This window comes from Glycine max, chromosome 10 (genome assembly GCF_000004515.6).
Source record: "Glycine max cultivar Williams 82 chromosome 10, Glycine_max_v4.0, whole genome shotgun sequence".
In the NCBI taxonomy this organism is placed as follows: Eukaryota; Viridiplantae; Streptophyta; class Magnoliopsida; order Fabales; family Fabaceae; genus Glycine; species Glycine max.
This window is the reverse complement of record NC_038246.2, coordinates 70,966-89,178: the sequence shown is the minus strand read 5'-3', so window position 1 is coordinate 89,178 and position 18,213 is coordinate 70,966. Positions and strand designations below refer to the sequence as shown.

The window sequence follows — 18,213 nt, the reverse complement described above, 5'->3', positions numbered from 1 at the left end:
TTGACTCCTAAACTCCCAATAATGAGTGATTTAGCCTCTCATTGTCACGAGAAGCTTTACAATTGTAAAAAGATGATGGGGAGAAGAAGAATGGAGATGGAATGACGAAATGACTCTTAATGGTTGCTCTTCTTTGCTTAATGTATGTGTATAAAGGTTTTGATGATGCCAAAACAAAAACAACACAAGTTTTTATTTCAAGTCCAAATCAAGACCAAGAAAATAAAGATAAAAAAGAAAGCTAAATCTTAATCTATCTTTGTTAAAAGAGTCTCTTAATGATTGCAAAGATTTGGTCTCACAACATAGTTTTTAAATTGATTATAAAAGGTTTTAAAATATTAACATTTTCTGAAAAAGAATTTTTCCACTGCCAAGAGCAAAATTATTTTAAAAAGTTTTTTTTAGAAAATTTGAAATTTGAAAACTGTAATTGATTACCACTTGTCTGTCATTGATTACTATCTTAAAAAGTCATAACTCCTCATTAAATAACTGTGTAGTCGATTACCAGAGTTATAATCCATTAGTAATGAGGAAATTTTATAAGTTACTAAAAGTCACATCCCTTCATAAGTTTTTTAAAAGCCATCAAGGACCTATAAATATGTGACTTGTTTATGAAATTTTTTGAGAGTTTCTCAGCTTATTGTCATATCCTCTCAAAAATAAATCATTGACCAAATACTTGCAAATCAATTAAGGATCCTTCTAAGAACTTCATATTGTATTTTTTTCTCTAAAAGAGAGAAATTATACTTTCTTCAAAGACTTATTGAGATCAAGGAAACTTGTTGGGAATAAGAGGTTGTTTATCTCTTAAATTATGAGTTTCTTAAAAAATCACGCAAAAAAACTTATTGCATTATTAAAAATATATTTTATTATATTGGTGTGAAATTTCACTATTTATTAACCATGATAATAATATTGCATCATCCACGAGTACTAGAATTGTATTGAAACTAAGAATTACAATTTTATATTCTCACAAAAAAATTTAAAATTTGGAGCTAATTTTATTTTTATAATAATAATAGTAATAAATAAGAATTAAGTATTTCTAGGAGTGGGAGTTGGAGAGGGTTTAGCACCTGACCTAATATAAGACGACGGAGAGGGTTTATAGTTAGGGTTTAAGCGTCCAGCCTCAGCCTCAGCCTCTATTTATTTTCTATTCATTTCCATTTTTTCTCGAATACCCTCTGCTTTCACCATGTGGACACTTCGTCGAGCTTCTTTTCGTCTCAGGTAACTAACTCTCTTTCATTCTCAAAGTTGCGAGCGATGAATACGAAATCTCTTCTCGCATCGATTTTATGAATTAGGATTTTGTTTCTGATTAATTTGTGGTTGCTGCTTATCGCAGTACGAGGCGAGGAGTTAACGCGGGAGCTAGCCGTGCTTCTGCTGTCAAATTAGTGGCAACCACTAGTGAGGAAAATGAGGCTGGTATCCCTCAGTCTCGTCAAATCACTTATGGTAGATTTCTGTCGGCTGGCATGGGTCGTGTGTCCCTGAAATTTGCTGTGGGCAGGCACGAACTTTCCTCGCAAGCCGGTGCTAGCAGCACGAAAGACGATGATGATGATTTGGAGATACACGGAAGTAATGATGAATCTGACGCTGATCTGTCTGACGGGGATGAGGATGGCGAAAAACCACATGATGAGCTGGAGTTATCAGATGCTGAGATTGATCCAACCAAGAAAAAATCACAAGCTAGATGGACTCAATTGAAACTATTCAAGGTAATTTTAAATGCTCCTGGTTTGTCCGTTGATTCTGCTCTCAGTAAGTGGGCTGGGCAAGGGAAAGAACTAAGTCGGAAGGAGATCTTTTTGGCCGTGCGTGAGCTTCGGAGACGTAAAATGTATGGCAGGGCTTTCCAGGTAAAAATTAATCAAACCTATATCTGCTTCTGATTTATTCAGTTAAACATTTAAATTATTCCGCTGTTTGCCAACTGCTTCATATTTTTGGGTGTTTCAAGTTTGTTTGTTATAATACTTCTAGTGCTTTTATCTGAAGCAAAACAATGCCAGTGTCTCGCACCATGCTATGCTTCTTTTTGTTTTTTTTTTTGTTGCCTAATTTACAGAACAAAAGTGAAAATTTTAAACTAAAGATTTACACTTTACTAAGATTCAAGTCAGAGAAACATTACAGATTTTCAAAGGTACCACGAAGAGCTAAACTGGAAATTGTTGGAGATCCAACATCAACTAGTGATTTATGATGGATGGATGGCTGATTATGGTATTATCCATGTGGAGTTCGAATTAGACTGCAAAACGGTGGTGGATAGGCTCAACAGTTCAGGCCAAGATTGTCCAAAAGTTGGTGTAATTATTCATGAGTGTATTTACCTTCTTACACAGTATCAAAACCCTAGAGTTATGTTTGTTAAGAGGCAAGCAAATATTGCAGCTCATACTCTTGCTGTAAGGTAGCAATGTCATGCTAGACTCAGTTGTCACGACTACTCCTACTTGTATTTACAATACCATAATTAATGAAATTCCTTGATTTTTTTCTTTCAAAAAAAAGGTCATTTTGGTTGAAGGGAGTGGAATGGAATGGAATAGAGAGTAAATTTTTGAATTAAAGTAGTATAGTGGCAGTGTGAGACCCACTGAATTTTTTAAAATTTTATCTCCTCTCCCAGCTACAGTGATGTAACCAAATAGGGGGTATGATTTAGGAATCAAATAAAATTAAGTGCTCAAACATTGGGCTATCTTTTTGTGAAGTGATAAGAACCTTGAGAGAAGAGAACCAAACCACAAAGCCAGTTGTTGTTGTTGGGATCAATAACATGACCCTTCCATTCTTCCATCAATTCAGTTCTCAAAACTTAGACTAGCCAATAATTTGGACAACTCATTTAAAGTGTTCATCTTATATAGTTTAAATATTAATGAAAATATTCAGAGAAAACTATTATAGGCATGCTTTTACTGCCTACTTAGAATTAAACATACCCGTAACATAACTAATGGTAGAATCTCTAAAACTTATTTAACATTTTTATGGTTAGCCCTCCGCTCCATTATCCAGGATTTGAAAACTATGGTTAGGACTGCAGAATAGGGGGAATGGTTTTATTTTTGTTTTTTCCCCTGCATATTGATATGTTGCAAATGCTTTTAGTAGCTTGTAATTTTTCTTCAGTTGATAAAGCAGGCATATTGTCTTACATGGAGTGTTCCATAAATGTATTCTATGTCGTAATAACTATTATATTTGTTTGACTGATTAACATTGTTACTGTATATTTATATTTTTCTTTAGTTTCCAATTTTCCAATATGATGCTTTATACTGTAATGTTATTGTTTATTTTTTGTTGGAACTGTAGCTCTTTCAGTGGTTAGAGTCAAACAAGAAGCTTGAATTTATGGAGAGTGATTATGCTTCTCAACTTGATTTGATTGCCAAGTTGCGTGGCCTCCCACAGGCAGAGAAATACATTGAGAGTGTTCCAGAATCTTTTAGAGGTGAGCTATTATACCGAACGTTACTGGCTAACTGTGCTAGTCAGAACAATTTGATCGCATCAGAGAAAATATTCAACAAAATGAAGGACTTGGATTTACCACTTACAGTGTTTGCTTGTAACCAGTTGCTGCTTTTGTATAAGAAGTTGGACAAGAAGAAAATAGCTGATGTTTTACTGCTGATGGAAAAGGAGAATGTCAAACCTTCTCTTTTTACTTACAGAATCTTAATAGACTCAAAGGGCCATTCCAATGATATTGCTGGAATGGAGCAAGTGTTTGAGACAATGAAAGAAGAAGGCTTTGAACCAGACATTCAATTACAGGCACTCTTGGCTAGGCATTACACCTCAGCTGGGCTTAAAGAAAAAGCTGAAGCTATATTGAAGGAGATTGAAGGTGAAAACTTGGAAGAGAAACAGTGGGTGTGTGCAACTTTGCTCCGCCTTTATGCAAACCTGGGAAAGGCTGATGAAGTGGAGAGAATTTGGAAGGTCTGTGAATCAAAACCTCGAGTTGATGACTGCCTGGCTGCAGTTGAAGCTTGGGGAAAGTTAGAGAAAATTGAAGAAGCTGAGGCAGTTTTTGAGATGGCGTCAAAGAAATGGAAACTTAATTCCAAAAACTACTCAATTCTTCTGAAGATTTATGCAAATAATAAAATGCTAGCGAAGGGTAAGGATCTTATCAAGCGAATGGCAGATAGTGGGCTGAGGATAGGCCCATTGACATGGAATGCACTTGTGAAACTGTATATCCAAGCTGGGGAAGTTGAGAAGGCAGACTCTGTTTTGCAGAAGGCAATCCAACAGAGTCAGCTGCAGCCAATGTTTACCACCTATTTGGATATTTTAGAGCAGTATGCAAAGAGGGGTGACGTCCATAACTCGGAGAAGATTTTCCTTAAAATGAGACAAGCTGGTTATACGTCTCGAATAAGTCAGTTCAAAGTTCTAATGCAGGCATATGTAAACGCCAAGGTTCCAGCGTATGGGATCAGAGAGAGGATGAAAGCTGATAACCTATTTCCCAACAAAACATTGGCTAACCAGTTGTTTCTAGTTGATGCATTTAGGAAAAATCCAGTTTCCGATTTGCTTGATTGAGGCATATTCAGTATTCTGCAAGGGTTGTTTCTACTTTCTCTTTCCATGCAACTATTATTATTAGTTAGTTGAATTGTAGATTGCACATTTAGGTTGAATGAATGTTTTGTCTTGCACTGCTATCTATAAGTTAGATACAGTTTCGCCTTTAAGCGCATATATTAATGCTTAAATACTGGTTTTATGATTTTATAACGCCCGCTTGCACATTTAGGTTGAATGAATGTTTTGTCTTGCACTACTATCTTCTTCGATAGGCTAACAAATAGTAGTTGATAAATGTTGTTTTACTCCCCTCCCCTCATAAGTGAAATAAAATTAATGCTCTCTGTAGTATCTTAGTATCTGGTCAAAATGAATTTTTTTTTTTTTTATCATCAAACTTAATAAATTTTATAAAGTTTTCAATAGCTCATGTAAAAGGACTTGTGAGTTCCAGCGATGTCTAAACAGGTCGAATATGATGGGCTGCCTTGATAGATGTGAGTTGGTTCAAAATAGAGGTCAGATCTTAAATCTTTTATGAAAAAAAAAGGACTCAGATTATGATGAATTTCATAAGTTATAAATATATGAGTTAATTAAGTTTTTTATATCTGTCCACCACATCATTACTGAATTACTTGATGAAATGGAACTAATGATTTATATTAAATTGAAATATAAATTTTTTTGGATACTTAGGTGAAAAAAAAATTGAATGTTAGATAATAATCTAAAAATGATCTATTTTTCATGAAAATTTAATTAAACCTAAATATATTAATTGATGTTATAAAAAAGGACAGTTTTGAAAATAAATTTCTTAGAGATGAAAAAATTAACAAATTAAAAAGAAATTACTTGTAATTTTGATATGTGTTTTTGTTAAAACTGATTTGCATGAACAATTTTAAAATGGACAGTTATACCATCATGATACGCGCGTGGACACATATTCGAACGGAGTAGTTTTAAAAATAACAATTATCAAAATGATGATGAGTTAAAAATAATGAACACTTTTAAAGCTTGGTTTTTTAGAGATGACAATACATTGTCAGAAGGAAAACAATGAAAAAAACATGAGAAAAAATTATTGAGATAAATAATCTTTTAAATTTCCATAAAAGTTCATTATTATTATTATAGAGATAGAAGAAAAGAAAATAATTAAAAAATTCAAAAAGTATATTAACACGAATTAGAGATTAGAAAAAGATCAGTCACTTGCCTCATGATCCACGTACAAACAACTTTTATGCAATGTACAGAGTTGTAACTCTTTTACTTGCCCAACCCTCATGCAAATCTTACGCAAAATGTTGACACGGAGTTCCAACTTCACTTTGTTTGGCGCTTGACTCCTTAAGATCTTCTACTTTCTGAGAAAAGTAATATGAACATATCAGTGACCAAAATAAAAATCAAAATTTAAAAGTGATTGCATATGATACACATTTTCCAAATATAAAATACAATCATTTATGTAAATAAAAATTTGAAGTAATTGGAAATAAATAGAAAATGAAGACGGATAGAGAGAGAAGGAGATAACACAAATCATACAATTTCTATTTACTTTACACCTTTCAAGCGGTTAGCCTTAAAGTGTTGTGGAATGGGAGAGAGAAAAATAAAGGTGCGATTTTCTTTCCTCTTAACGAAGCAACTTATATACCAAAATGTATTGTAGGACGTGAGAGAGAGAGAAAAGAAAGACTAGAGGCAATAGGTAGTTTATGGAGTGAGATGGAAAAAAAAAAACCTAAAAAAGAAAATGAGAACTTAAGAAAGTAAAAGACAGTTAAAGATCACCAAAAGAATAATTTAGGAAGAGTTTAAAGGACAATTTAATCTAACTAAATATGTACATTAAATCCTTATTAAAAAGATATAGATATAGAACATAATATTGTTATAGAATAGATATAGAACATAATATTAATATCAAATATATTAATGGATTAAAATATATTTTTTATCTATGAAAATTTGATGATTTGGAATTTGGAATTTGGATTTAGTTTCCGAATATTTTTTTATTCATTTAAAAATTACGAAAACCACATGTTTTGAATCTTTATTAAAGAACCATTAAGAGATTAAAAGTAAAAAAAGTTAAATAGGTACTAAAATAATAAAATACCATGCTTTTTGGGATTTAAAACTAAATCAAATCTCATCTCAAAAGAATTGACTAATTACTAGGCATCAATTAGTTTACATTTAAAATCTGATATGCTTAATTAGCTCGGTCAGGTCGGAAATAATATACACATATATAAATTCAGAGAGAGAAAATTGTTACCCACAACAATTTTATATAATTCAATTCAGATTAATTTGGTGTCTAATCAAATGTGATTCCAAATTAACCATAAATATAACTATGCTATCAATGTAATTTCTAATCCTTATGTTGACAGTAAATTTTATATTTATTTTTGTTAACAAATATAATATTATAAAAATTTGAGGAAGGACACAATTCTTCTTATAGAGTCCGTGTATTCTCTTGATAGGTTTTTTTTATCATGAACTAATGTGTTAAATTTTTAATGTTTAGTTCAATTTAAAATATATGATTGTAAGTATAATCAAACAAACTAATAATATGTATTAAATAAAATGTTATAAAAAAAAGGAAAGGACATTGAAAGAAGATGTAATAGGAACAAGATGACATTAAAAGAATTTACTCTAAAGAAGGAAGAAATGATGAAGAACATTACATTAACGGTCAATCGGTGAGGGACGCAAAGATTTAGGATATGAGGGTATTTGTTATCCTATTGAAGAAGTGATTGTAGTAAAAACCAGCCTTTTTAATTTTATTCATTCATTTTGAAAAATTATTGGCCTCTATAAAAGCATTCGTTCTTCTTCTCTCTCTTTCTCTATCTTTGTGTGCTAGGACATATCAAATATCAGCTGAAGTATTAAAGAGACTCATCCATAAAATCTACTATCTCATCCGTGAGAATGGTTTCCCTGGAGAAAGATTCCAATGAAACAACCAAAACTCATCGAACCATCATCGGGAAGTCCATGCGAACGATGCGCTCCAAACTATTCCAACACGACTGTGCAACGTGCATCTCCGAAAACTTAACCGGTTCGCTAATGGAGCAATTGTTAGGAAAGTCAACTATATTCTATGATTCTTGTTGTTATGAGAGTTAATTGTATCCCATGATTCTTGTTGTAAATATGGTAACAGTCATATTAGTCATATTAGAATGGCTTGATTGTAGGAATAGATTGTTGAGTTATATGAGTAGAATCATCTAATTAGATATATGTATTTGTGTATATATTTCCTCTTTGTTTCTGAATGAATGCACAACTAAATTATTTCCATCTTCTCTTTTCACTTTATATGGTATCAGAGTGGTAACGATCTGCTCTTTCTCTTTCCCATTTTTTGTACCTTTCAAATATTTTTTAGTTTCTAAACCATTATGGCCAATGATGGAAACAAATTTGATTCCAATAGCTCTTACTCTCTTCACCATTCCGATCATCTTGGAATGGTTCTTGTTTCTAAATCTCTCGATGGCGAGAATTATTCGACTTGGCATCGAGCCGCTACCATCTCATTGAATGAAAAATCTAAATTTGGTTTTGTTGATGGAACCCTCAAAGCACTATCTGCCAAAACCAAACTAGAACACTACGCAACATGGAAAAAATGCAATGATATGGTTTTGTCATGGATTCTTAATTCATTGACCCCTGATATTGCAGATACTTTTATTTTTTATGGCACTGCTCATGAAGTTTGGGAAGATCTTCAAAATCGTTTCTTTCAAAGCAACGCACCACGCATTTTCCAGATCGAGAGAGAGATTGCTTTCCTTACTCAAGATCAAATGATAGTTGTTGCATACTATACAAAGTTAAAAAAATTGTGGGATGAGTTAGGATCCTACAATGATGTTATTTGCACATGTGGAGCAAACAACAAAAGACACAAGTTGATGCAATTTCTCATGGGGTTGAATGAATCTTATAGTGTTGTTCGTGGTCAACTCCTTTTGATGAATCCTCTACCTGATGTTTCACACGCTTATTCTTCCATCATTCAAGAATAAAAGCAACGAAATTTGGGTACAAGAAGAGAGACTATTGAAGCTTCTACCATGACTGTCCAAAAGGAGGAACCAACAACCCTTGCTATTCGACACAAATATGGCCAATCTTCTCGTCCCAATTCCAATAATCGTAAACCGTTGCATTGTTCCCACTGTGACAGAGATCATCACACAAGGGAAACATGTTGGAAGTTACATGGTTATCCACTAGGACAATCCAAGCATACCACGAACTATCATTTCAAGTCCAACGACAACAATCAATCTTCAACAAATAATGTCAAAGAAACCCCATTAGCACATGTTCAACCCTTTGTGAATGGATTGACTGAATTACAATTACAACAAATTTTGTCTATTATGTAGGGCAATGGAGCATCTCAATTAGTTGCTCCCAAGACAAATAATGTCAATCTTTCTTTAGGTTTATCCTCACCTAAGTTGATAACTGATAGTGATCCAACAAATCACATAACTTTTTCTGCATCTCTACTTGTCAACAGTAAAGAAAACACTTATTTACCATCAATTGTTATGCCAAATGGAGATCAAGCTCCAATTATTTCTACTGGAAATTTACCTTTGAGTCATATTATTTATTTGAAGAATGTACTTGGGGTGCCATCTTGTAAGGTGGATTTGATGTCCGTGAGTCGAGTCACAAGAGAATTAAATTGTTCAGTAACATTTTCCCCTCAATTATGTATTTTGTAGGATTTGATGACGGGGATGACGATTGGTTTGGGTGAACAATGAGATGGACTCTATTACTTGGTTTCAATGAATAAGACACACAAAGTAAATACCATCAAAGTTGCCTCCACTTCAAACACCTCAAGTATCTTGTGGCATAGACGTCTGGGACACTTATCCTCTTTTCGATTAGACTTTATGGCCAAAAACTTCCTTCATTTCCCTTTTAAGCAAAATAATGATTGTACTATTTGTGCTCTTGCAAAACAAACTAGGCTTCTTTTTTCCACAAGTTCAATTTCCTCTAATAAACCTTTTGAATTAATACATTGTGATATTTGGGGGCCTTTCAAAGTTTCTTCCCTTTCTGGTGCAAAATATTTTTTGACTATTGTGGATGACTTTTCTTGTTTTACTTAGGTTTTTCTAATGCATCATAAAAGTGAGACAAAAAAATTTCTAACCAATTTTTTCTCTTATGTGAAAACCCAATTCAATACTACAATAAAAAATATTTGGGTTGACAATGGAGGAAAGTTTTTCTCTATGCAAGAATTTTTTTTCCCAACAAGGCACTAATTATCAACATTCTTGCATTTACACACCTCAACAAAATGGGGTGGTTGAGCGTAAACATAGACATATCCTTGAGTCAGCTCGAGCTCTTCGTTTTCAATCTCAGCCCCCTTTACACTTTTGGGCAGAATGTGTCTCTGCTGCTATTCATATAATTAATAGGTTGCCCACACCTATACTTTCTCACCAAACTCTTTTCGAAAAACTTTATAAAAAAATTCCCTCTTATTCCCACCTTAGAGTTTTTGAATGTCTAGCTTATGCTACAAATGTTCATGTACCCCATAAGTTTGCTCCTCGTGCCACCAAATGTGTTTTTATTGGTTATCCAGTTGGTCAGAGAGCTTACAAATTATATGATATTGAATCTAATAAAGTCTTCACTAGTTGTGATGTTATTTTCCATGAGGATATTATTCCCTACGAATCCATTTCTCCTTCCCCAACCAAAACAGATTCTGTCCTACCCATTGTCGTCTTAAATTCCTCACCCATCCAACCAACACATGCGGAATCTAACCCTGCCACTACTGCTTCTTCAACAGCCCCTTTGCGTCGTTCTCAAAGAGCTCATGTCCCCCCTATAGCCTTGAGTGATTATGTTTGTAATCAAGTAAGTTCTCCCGAATCATTTTCATTCACGTCATCTTTTCCAAGTAAAGGTACACGATATCCTCTCTACAAATCCATTTCTCCTTCCCCAACCAAAACAGATTCTGTCCTACCCATTGTCGTCTTAAATTCCTCACCCATCCAACCAACACATGCAAAATCTAACCCTACCACTACTGCTTCTCCAACAGCCCCTTTGCGTCGTTCTCAAAGAGCTCATGTTCCCCCTATAGCCTTGAGTGATTATGTTTGTAATCAAGTAAGTTCTCCCGAATCATTGTCATTCACGTCATCTTTTCCAAGTAAAGGTACACGATATCCTCTCTACGAATCCATTTCTCCTTCCCCAACCAAAATAGATTCTGTCCTACCCATTGTTGTCTTAAATTCCTCACCCATCCAACCAGCACATGCGGAATCTAACCCTGTCACTACTGCTTCTCCAACAGCCCCTTTGCGTCATTCTCAAAGAGCTCATGTTCCCCCTATAGCCTTGAGTGATTATGTTTGTAATCAAGTAAGTTCTCCCGAATCATTGTCATTCATGTCATCTTTTCCAAGTAATGGTACACAATATATTCTCTACAATTTTATCTCATATGATTGTTACTCACCACAACATACATCCTTTATTGCTACTATTACTAATGATGTTGAACCTACATGTTATGAACAAGCTGCTTCCCAATCTCATTGGCAAATAGCAATGAAATCTGAGTTGGTTGCTTTAAAGGCCAATAATACTTGGTTTCTCACACCTCTCCCTCCTAGAAAGCAAGCTATTGGTTGTCGTTGGGTCTACAAAATCAAGCGCAAATCATATGGTTCTCTTGAATGCTATAAAGCACAGTTAGTAGCAAAGGGTTACACACAACTTGAAGGGATTGATTGCCATGACACTTTTTCACCTACGGCTAAAATGGTTACAATACGTTGTTTATTAGCTTTGGCAGTTGCTCAAAATTGGTCACTTCATCAACTTGATGTCCACAATGCATTTCTTCACGGAGATCTTTCTGAAGAAATTTATATGTCTCTTCCTCCTGGTTTTCAACGACAGTGGGAGAACCTTGTGTGTCGCCTCAGCAAATCCTTATATGGATTAAAACAAGCCTCTCGCCAATGGTTTGCCAAGTTCTTTACGGCTATTCAAGGTGCTGGATTTATTCAATCAAAAGAAAATTATTCGTTGTTTACATGTAAGAAAGGCAAATCATTTGTTGCCTTATTGATTTATGTTGATGACATCCTCATAACTGGTAATGATCCCAATGCCATAATTGTTCTTAAATTTTTTTTGCATAATCAATTTTGGATTAAAGATTTGAGTGACTTGAAGTATTTTTAGGGCATGGAGGTTTCTCGGTCAAAGAAAGGTATATTCATTTCACAAAGGAAATATGCTTTGGAAATTCTAAAAGATGGAGGATGTTTGGGAGCTAAGCCTGTGAACTTTACCATGGAGCAAAATGTAAAATTATCAGATGAAGGAGAATTGTTGAAAGATCCATCTCCATATAGGCGACTTGTAGGATGCCTAATTTATTTGACTGTTACTCGTCTGGATATCACCTACTCAGTGCACATATTTAGTAGATTCATGCATGCTCCTTGCAAACCTCATATGGAAGTTGTCATGCGAATATTGTGGTATCTAAAGAACAATCCAGGTCAAGGTTTATTTTTCTCTTCCCAAAATGATTTATCTTTACGTGCTTTTTGTGATTCAGATTGGGGAGGTTGCCCAATATCCAAAAAATCAATTACACGGTATTGTGTTTTTTTGGGATCCTCTCTTATTTCTTGGCGAACAAAAAGACAAAAGACAATTTTTCTATCATCAGCTGAAGCAGAACATAGAGCTATGACAAGCGCATGTTGCAAGTTGTCTTGGCTACGTTCATTGTTGAAGGATTTGGGGATATTGCACTCAAGGGCAGCACTGTTGTATTGTGACAACAAAGTAGCTCTTCACATTGCGTCTAATCCGGTATTTCATGAAAGAACTCGACATAGAGATAGATTGTCATTTTATTCATGACAAAATTCAAGATGGTTCAGTTGCAACTGAGTATGTTCCTTTAGCAGAACAAGTTGCCGATGTGTTCACTAAACCACTAGGGAAGGAATCCTTTCTTACAATGAAGTGCAAGTTGGGAGTTCTTGATATCCACTCTCCAACTTGAGGGGAAGTGTTAGGAAAGTCAACTATATTCTATGATTCTTGTTGTTATGAAAGTTAATTGTATCCCATGATTCTTGCTGTAAATATAATAACAGTCATATTAGAATGACTTGATTGTAGGAATAGATTGTTGAGTTATAGGAGTAGAATCATCTAATTAGAGATATATATTTGTGTATATATTTCCTCTATGTTTCTGAATGAATGCACAACCAAATTATTTCCATCTTCTCTTTTCACTTTACAACAACTCCTCGAGCTCTCTCAAGCTCTGAGCGATTTCTCTGCCTGTAGTAGCAATATCTCCAGCAAGCTCCAAAGGCTCGCCACCGTCTCCTCCTCCCAACCTCCTCCTGCTGCTCCTCACATCGACAACCAACCCTAACCTGAGCACGAGCCCTGCCTAGGGTTTCTCCAAAGGGAGAGCTTCTCCACCGAGATCATAGAGAGCATTTCGCTAGAGGATTTTTAGCCGATGGTCAAGATCTATGTTGACGGACTGCACTCGCCGTCTGTGGCCGTGAAGCGATCGGCGATGGCCAAGTTGAGGCTATTGGCGAAGAACCAAGCCGACAACCGCGCTCTGTTCGGCGAGTCCGGCGCGATGGCTGCTCTGGTTCCGCTGCTATGACAACTTGCATATTGGAGGTCGGCAAGTCCACGCTGGTGCTACCCTGACAATGGAGCCCAACGAATCCCCAACGTCGATGGTGCCGTCAGGTGGAGTCCCGAAGCTTCCACAACCCGTATGACCTGAACTCCAAAGGTCACCTTTGGTTGTTCTTATGAAAGTAGTTTAAGGTCTAGTTAGGTTTATAGATGAAACAACGAAAAGTCTTTCATCCAATTACGACATTTTTTACAAAACCGCCTTAGAAAACTACCATTCTAAAACGGTTTTTGTAAAATCGTTTTTGTTGAAAACCTTATATTTATAAAATTGTCACCGCCTTATATACTAAGACGGTTTTGTTGGAACCGATGTCGAAAGTGCATCGTAAAAAAATGTTTTTTTAATTAGTAGTGTTCCCTCAATACATTCTTTTATATCTTTCTTTGTATTATTAATATTATATATGACTATTCAATAAAAATATCAATATTCATTTGTTGAGAGACATTTTAATTTCAATCACAAATAACACTTAAAATTTTAGATTTTGATGATTTACATCTTTTATATATTTCTCCATTTTATCTGCTAGCTTAACCATAAATCTTATGATTTACTTCCGGTTTTTCTCCCTAGCTCGTTAATTACCAAAAGCAAAAAAACATTCGATATCTTACTTTATTCTTTTCTGTGAATGAAGTCTGTAATTAAGCATTCATTTTTTATATATAAGATATATATAACATCAGCTTTGGGAGTCTCTTATATTTTTCGTTCCCGCAGCAACACGTACAGGCTCTAACAGTTACAATATATTAGTGAGATACGTTTTATAGTGAGCTTAAAACAGTGTACTTAATTATTTATTTTTAAACATATACTACAAAGAGAGCGAAACTGTACTCCTGAACCTCAACGGGTGAACACATGATCATTTAATTACTACATATGGTATGAAGCCCCTCAGTTAAGGACAAAGTAGATGGTATCCGTTGCTAGCTTGTCGATCGCAGTCTTCAAATATATATATTCCCTTCCTTTAACCTTTAGTAACATACAATTATTCCTTCCTTGAAGATTTTGAGAACAAACATACTTCCATCTTTATCAAAAGCAAAAGCTGCACCAAAACGTCAATACTAACCCTGCTTATATATCATATGAATCATGAATACACAAGGTTATATTGTAAAATCCTGCATTGATGTCACAAAAAGAGTTGGCTCATAGATTCTGTGTGTTTCGGCCAGTGTAAACTCTAGCCCACCCTTTAAGAGTTATAAATAGGCGAAGCAGATAAAGAAGAAGGCACAATCAAATTAAAATAAACCTGAGAGATCAGATACAAAGAGATCGAGCAATGGCATTAGTGTCTTCACTTTCTCCTGCGACCCCTTCTTCGGTTCAAACCAACACTTTGAACCCATTGGGTTGGACTGATGATCAGATCCTGGAGAAGGTTTACATTACCCACGTCCACACCGCTGAAAGGTACGATGTGGAATCGCTTTTCAACGTTACTGCAAACATCATCAAGCGTTCTACTGCACTTGCTGACAGTGTTGCTGTTAAGGTATGAAACATTCAATCAATCTATATAATTTGCATTTGCATGTAATAGAGTAAAGCAATATTATTTGTGTTGTTGCAGACTGGCACACCCGTTGGTCTTATTGAAGACAAGGTTCCTTTGTCCACTTTCGACCCACCGTTCCTAAAACTTAAGCATATTGCTTCTCAGGTTGTTGATTATTACTTGTTGTTGTTGTTGTTGTGAATGCATGTAATATTGTTATAAATAATAATAATAATAATAATGTGGGCGGGTGTACGTAGATGATGAACACACCGCACGGTGAGCATCATGCACACAGCACAGCAATGTCGATCCTTGACCAGCTGAGAACGTACACATGGGATGGAAAAGCGATATTGGTTCTGGCGGCTTTGGCTTTGGAGTATGGAAACTTCTGGCACCTCGTCCAGACTCCGAGTGGAGACCATCTGGGAAGATCACTGGCACAGATGAGCCGAGTTCACATCGTGGAGAGGAACAGGCAAGCCGTGGCTGACTACAACAGCTTGGTCAAGAACTTGCTCATCGCGGTTGAGTGCATCACCGAGTTGGAGAGGCTTTCCACCAAAGGTTATGACTTGAAGGACGTCCCAGCCTTGGCAGAAGCCATGCAAGAGATCCCTGTTGCTGTCTACTGGGCTATCGTCACCACTGTTGTCTGTGCTAATCACTTTGATTTCCTCCTTGGTGAATCGTAAGCACTTTAATTTCTCTATTTATCATCATCAGATCAATATATACTAATATTCTTCTTCTTATATATCTTTCTCAATTACTTTTCTTCAGGGACTCTAGATACGAAATAGCCAATTTTGACGACAAGCTTGCAGCTGTTATCAGCAAATTAAAGGCGAATCTCACCAGGAGCAGAAAGAAAATAGGTTAGGAAAATTACTAAGATCGTTCAACCCCATTTTAGGGTGGGATTCAAGTAGATTAAAGAGTACTGATAAGAAGAAAAATAAATTAACAATGTGATAAGTAATATGATGAAAGAAAAAAGAGGGAAAAAAAAAATTGGACTGACATGTGTGATGAAAGAAAAAATGGAGTGATATGTGTGATAAGTAATGTGATGAAGGAAAACACAGATAAAAAAATGTGCTGGAAGAGAAAGTGAGTGTAGATTTATAACTATCTAAGCATCTACGTATTTGGCATTTCTTTTGTTTTTTTATTTTTATTTCTGAAGGGATAAATAAATACTCAGTAAAATATGTATCGATCCACCTGTTTCTAATTAACATTAAGAGATATTTTTTGTTTTTTGAAGGAATAAAGAGGTATATTTATAAAGAATAATTTAATTGAAAGTATCATAATATAAATATGTTTAACAAATTTGAAATTAACTATCACCGTAAATATGTTTTATCTTCATGAAGGGTGCAGTCTATTCCTGAGAAAGAAGAAAATATAAAATTCATGATATCTGTGTTGATTGATTTCAGGTGACCTAGAAGACTACTGGAGGCGTAAGAAGTTGCTTCAAACCCCCACAGAAATTGTAGAGGTTCTCAAGGTTCTGATCTACCACAACGAAGTTCACGACCCCCATGTCTACGATGGACTCACCAGACAAATGGTTAGCATCGAAGTGTTCAGGAAGAAACACGTGTTACTGTTCATTTCGGGGCTTGACAGCATCAGAGATGAGGTTCGGCTTCTGCAATCAATCTATGAGGGATTACAGGAAGATCCAAGGGAAGTGAAAGGATACAGGAAAGAGGATTTCAGGATTCTGTGGGTCCCTGTCGTGGATGAGTGGAATCTTCTGCACAGGGCAGAGTATGATAACCTGAAGCTTGAAATGCCGTGGTATGTGACGGAATACTTCTACCCCTTGGCGGGAATCAGGCTCATAAGGGAGGACTTGAACTACAAGAATAAACCCATCATCCCTGTGCTCAACCCTCAAGGCCGGGTCGTCAACTACAATGCAATGCACATGATTTTCGTCTGGGGCATCGATGCCTTCCCTTTCAGACCCTCTGATGATGATGTCCTCACCCAGAAATGGAATTGGTTCTGGGCCGAAATGAAGAAAGTCAATCCCAAGCTGCAAGACCTTGTAAGTGCAACTTTACTTGTATCAATATTATTTTTAGCTACCCTTTATCCTTTAAAGCTTGAATGCAAATAAAAATGTGTGTATATGTGAATGATGATCGATCAGATAAAAGCGGACAGTTTCATCTTCATATATGGAGGCAGTGACAAGAAGTGGCTGCAAGATTTCGCTCAGGCAGTGGAAAGAATCAAAAGGCATGAGATCATCAAGAGGGCAGACGCGGTGATAGAGCACTATCCATTCGGAAGGGAAGATCACAGGATCGTTCCTCGCTTCTGGATTGGCATAGAGAGCCTGTTCGCGAACATGATTCAGAAGACACACAAGGACCCTACCATTGAGGAGATTAAGAGCTTGCTCTGTCTGAAACAGCAACAACCCGGGTGGGTTCTTCTCAGCAAAGGGTCGAACGTGAAGTTGTTGGGGAGTGGGGACCCAATGCTGGCAACTGCAGCTGATTTCGAGATATGGAAGGAAAAGGTGCTGGAGAAAGCAGGGTTTGACGTGGCTTTCAAGGAATACTATGAGCAGAAGCGTCGCAACTACCCTCAGGAATGCTCGAACATGCAGTTGGCTAACTACCCTGCTGATATTCTTCACCCCATTAATTGCCCTGATGCTGCTTGTGGCAGATCCATGGAGATTGCTTCTGTAAGTTACAAGTGCTGCCACGGTCAAGCAGCTCATCACAAGGCTGAAGTTCCAGAGAGTGGCGATGTCATGATTGAGAAGAAGCTCTACGCTTCTTAATTGCAACGATCCATTTTGCTGACGGATCCACCTTTTCAATTCTATTCCAAGTCTGTGTGCACTACGTACTTTTATCATACTATTCTCATTTTTACGTTTCGGCTGTATGTTGTCATGAAGCCTCTTCTGTGCTGCCCTTCTATGGGTTGAAAATAATGGCTTCAAACACCATCTGTTTGTTTATCTGCAATTGATTTTGATTCAATTCAAGAGAATCCAGTTGTTGGCTTCTATTATGATTTCATTTCTAATGAGTTACGTTACTGCTTTATCTCATTTTTATCTTTGACAAAAAAAATAATTAAGGTATTACTTTTATTCTTAATCAATATATATATATATATATATATATATATATCAAAGAATATGTTAAAAATAATATCGAAGAGTCTGTTACTTTTAAACTAATATTTGCTACAACATATTGTATCAAAATAATCATTTTTTTTAAAGAAA

General features: G+C 35.7%; 2 protein-coding genes across 2 annotated transcripts; both read left to right on the top strand.

The window, feature by feature from the left end:
• The first annotated feature begins 1,076 nt into the window (after positions 1-1,076).
• Positions 1,077-4,727, top strand: LOC100806780 (pentatricopeptide repeat-containing protein At1g80270, mitochondrial). The gene is made up of 3 exons (XM_003535796.5): positions 1,077-1,251; positions 1,370-1,892; positions 3,361-4,727. The coding sequence occupies exons 1-3, from the start codon at positions 1,217-1,219 to the stop codon at positions 4,603-4,605; spliced, it is 1,803 nt and encodes a 600-aa protein (XP_003535844.1). The 5' UTR covers positions 1,077-1,216; the 3' UTR covers positions 4,606-4,727.
• A 9,993-nt stretch (positions 4,728-14,720) lies between these two features.
• Positions 14,721-17,757, top strand: SEOF (sieve element occlusion f). Its single transcript, NM_001252858.1, has 6 exons — positions 14,721-14,933; positions 15,012-15,101; positions 15,197-15,630; positions 15,723-15,817; positions 16,388-17,007; positions 17,113-17,757. The coding sequence occupies exons 1-6, from the start codon at positions 14,721-14,723 to the stop codon at positions 17,755-17,757; spliced, it is 2,097 nt and encodes a 698-aa protein (NP_001239787.1).
• The last annotated feature ends 456 nt before the right edge of the window (positions 17,758-18,213 follow it).

Bases quoted from the DNA above. Each gene is read 5' to 3' on its own strand.
- SEOF (NM_001252858.1), top strand. From the start codon at position 14,721: ATGGCATTAGTGTCTTCACTTTCTCCTGCGACCCCTTCTTCGGTTCAA. The intron at 15,102-15,196 runs GTTGTTGATTAT...GGGTGTACGTAG, and splicing joins TTAAGCATATTGCTTCTCAG to ATGATGAACACACCGCACGG. The intron at 15,631-15,722 runs GTAAGCACTTTA...ACTTTTCTTCAG, and splicing joins GATTTCCTCCTTGGTGAATC to GGACTCTAGATACGAAATAG.
- LOC100806780 (XM_003535796.5), top strand. From the start codon at position 1,217: ATGTGGACACTTCGTCGAGCTTCTTTTCGTCTCAG. The intron at 1,252-1,369 runs GTAACTAACTCT...TGCTTATCGCAG, and splicing joins CGAGCTTCTTTTCGTCTCAG to TACGAGGCGAGGAGTTAACG. The intron at 1,893-3,360 runs GTAAAAATTAAT...TTGGAACTGTAG, and splicing joins TGTATGGCAGGGCTTTCCAG to CTCTTTCAGTGGTTAGAGTC.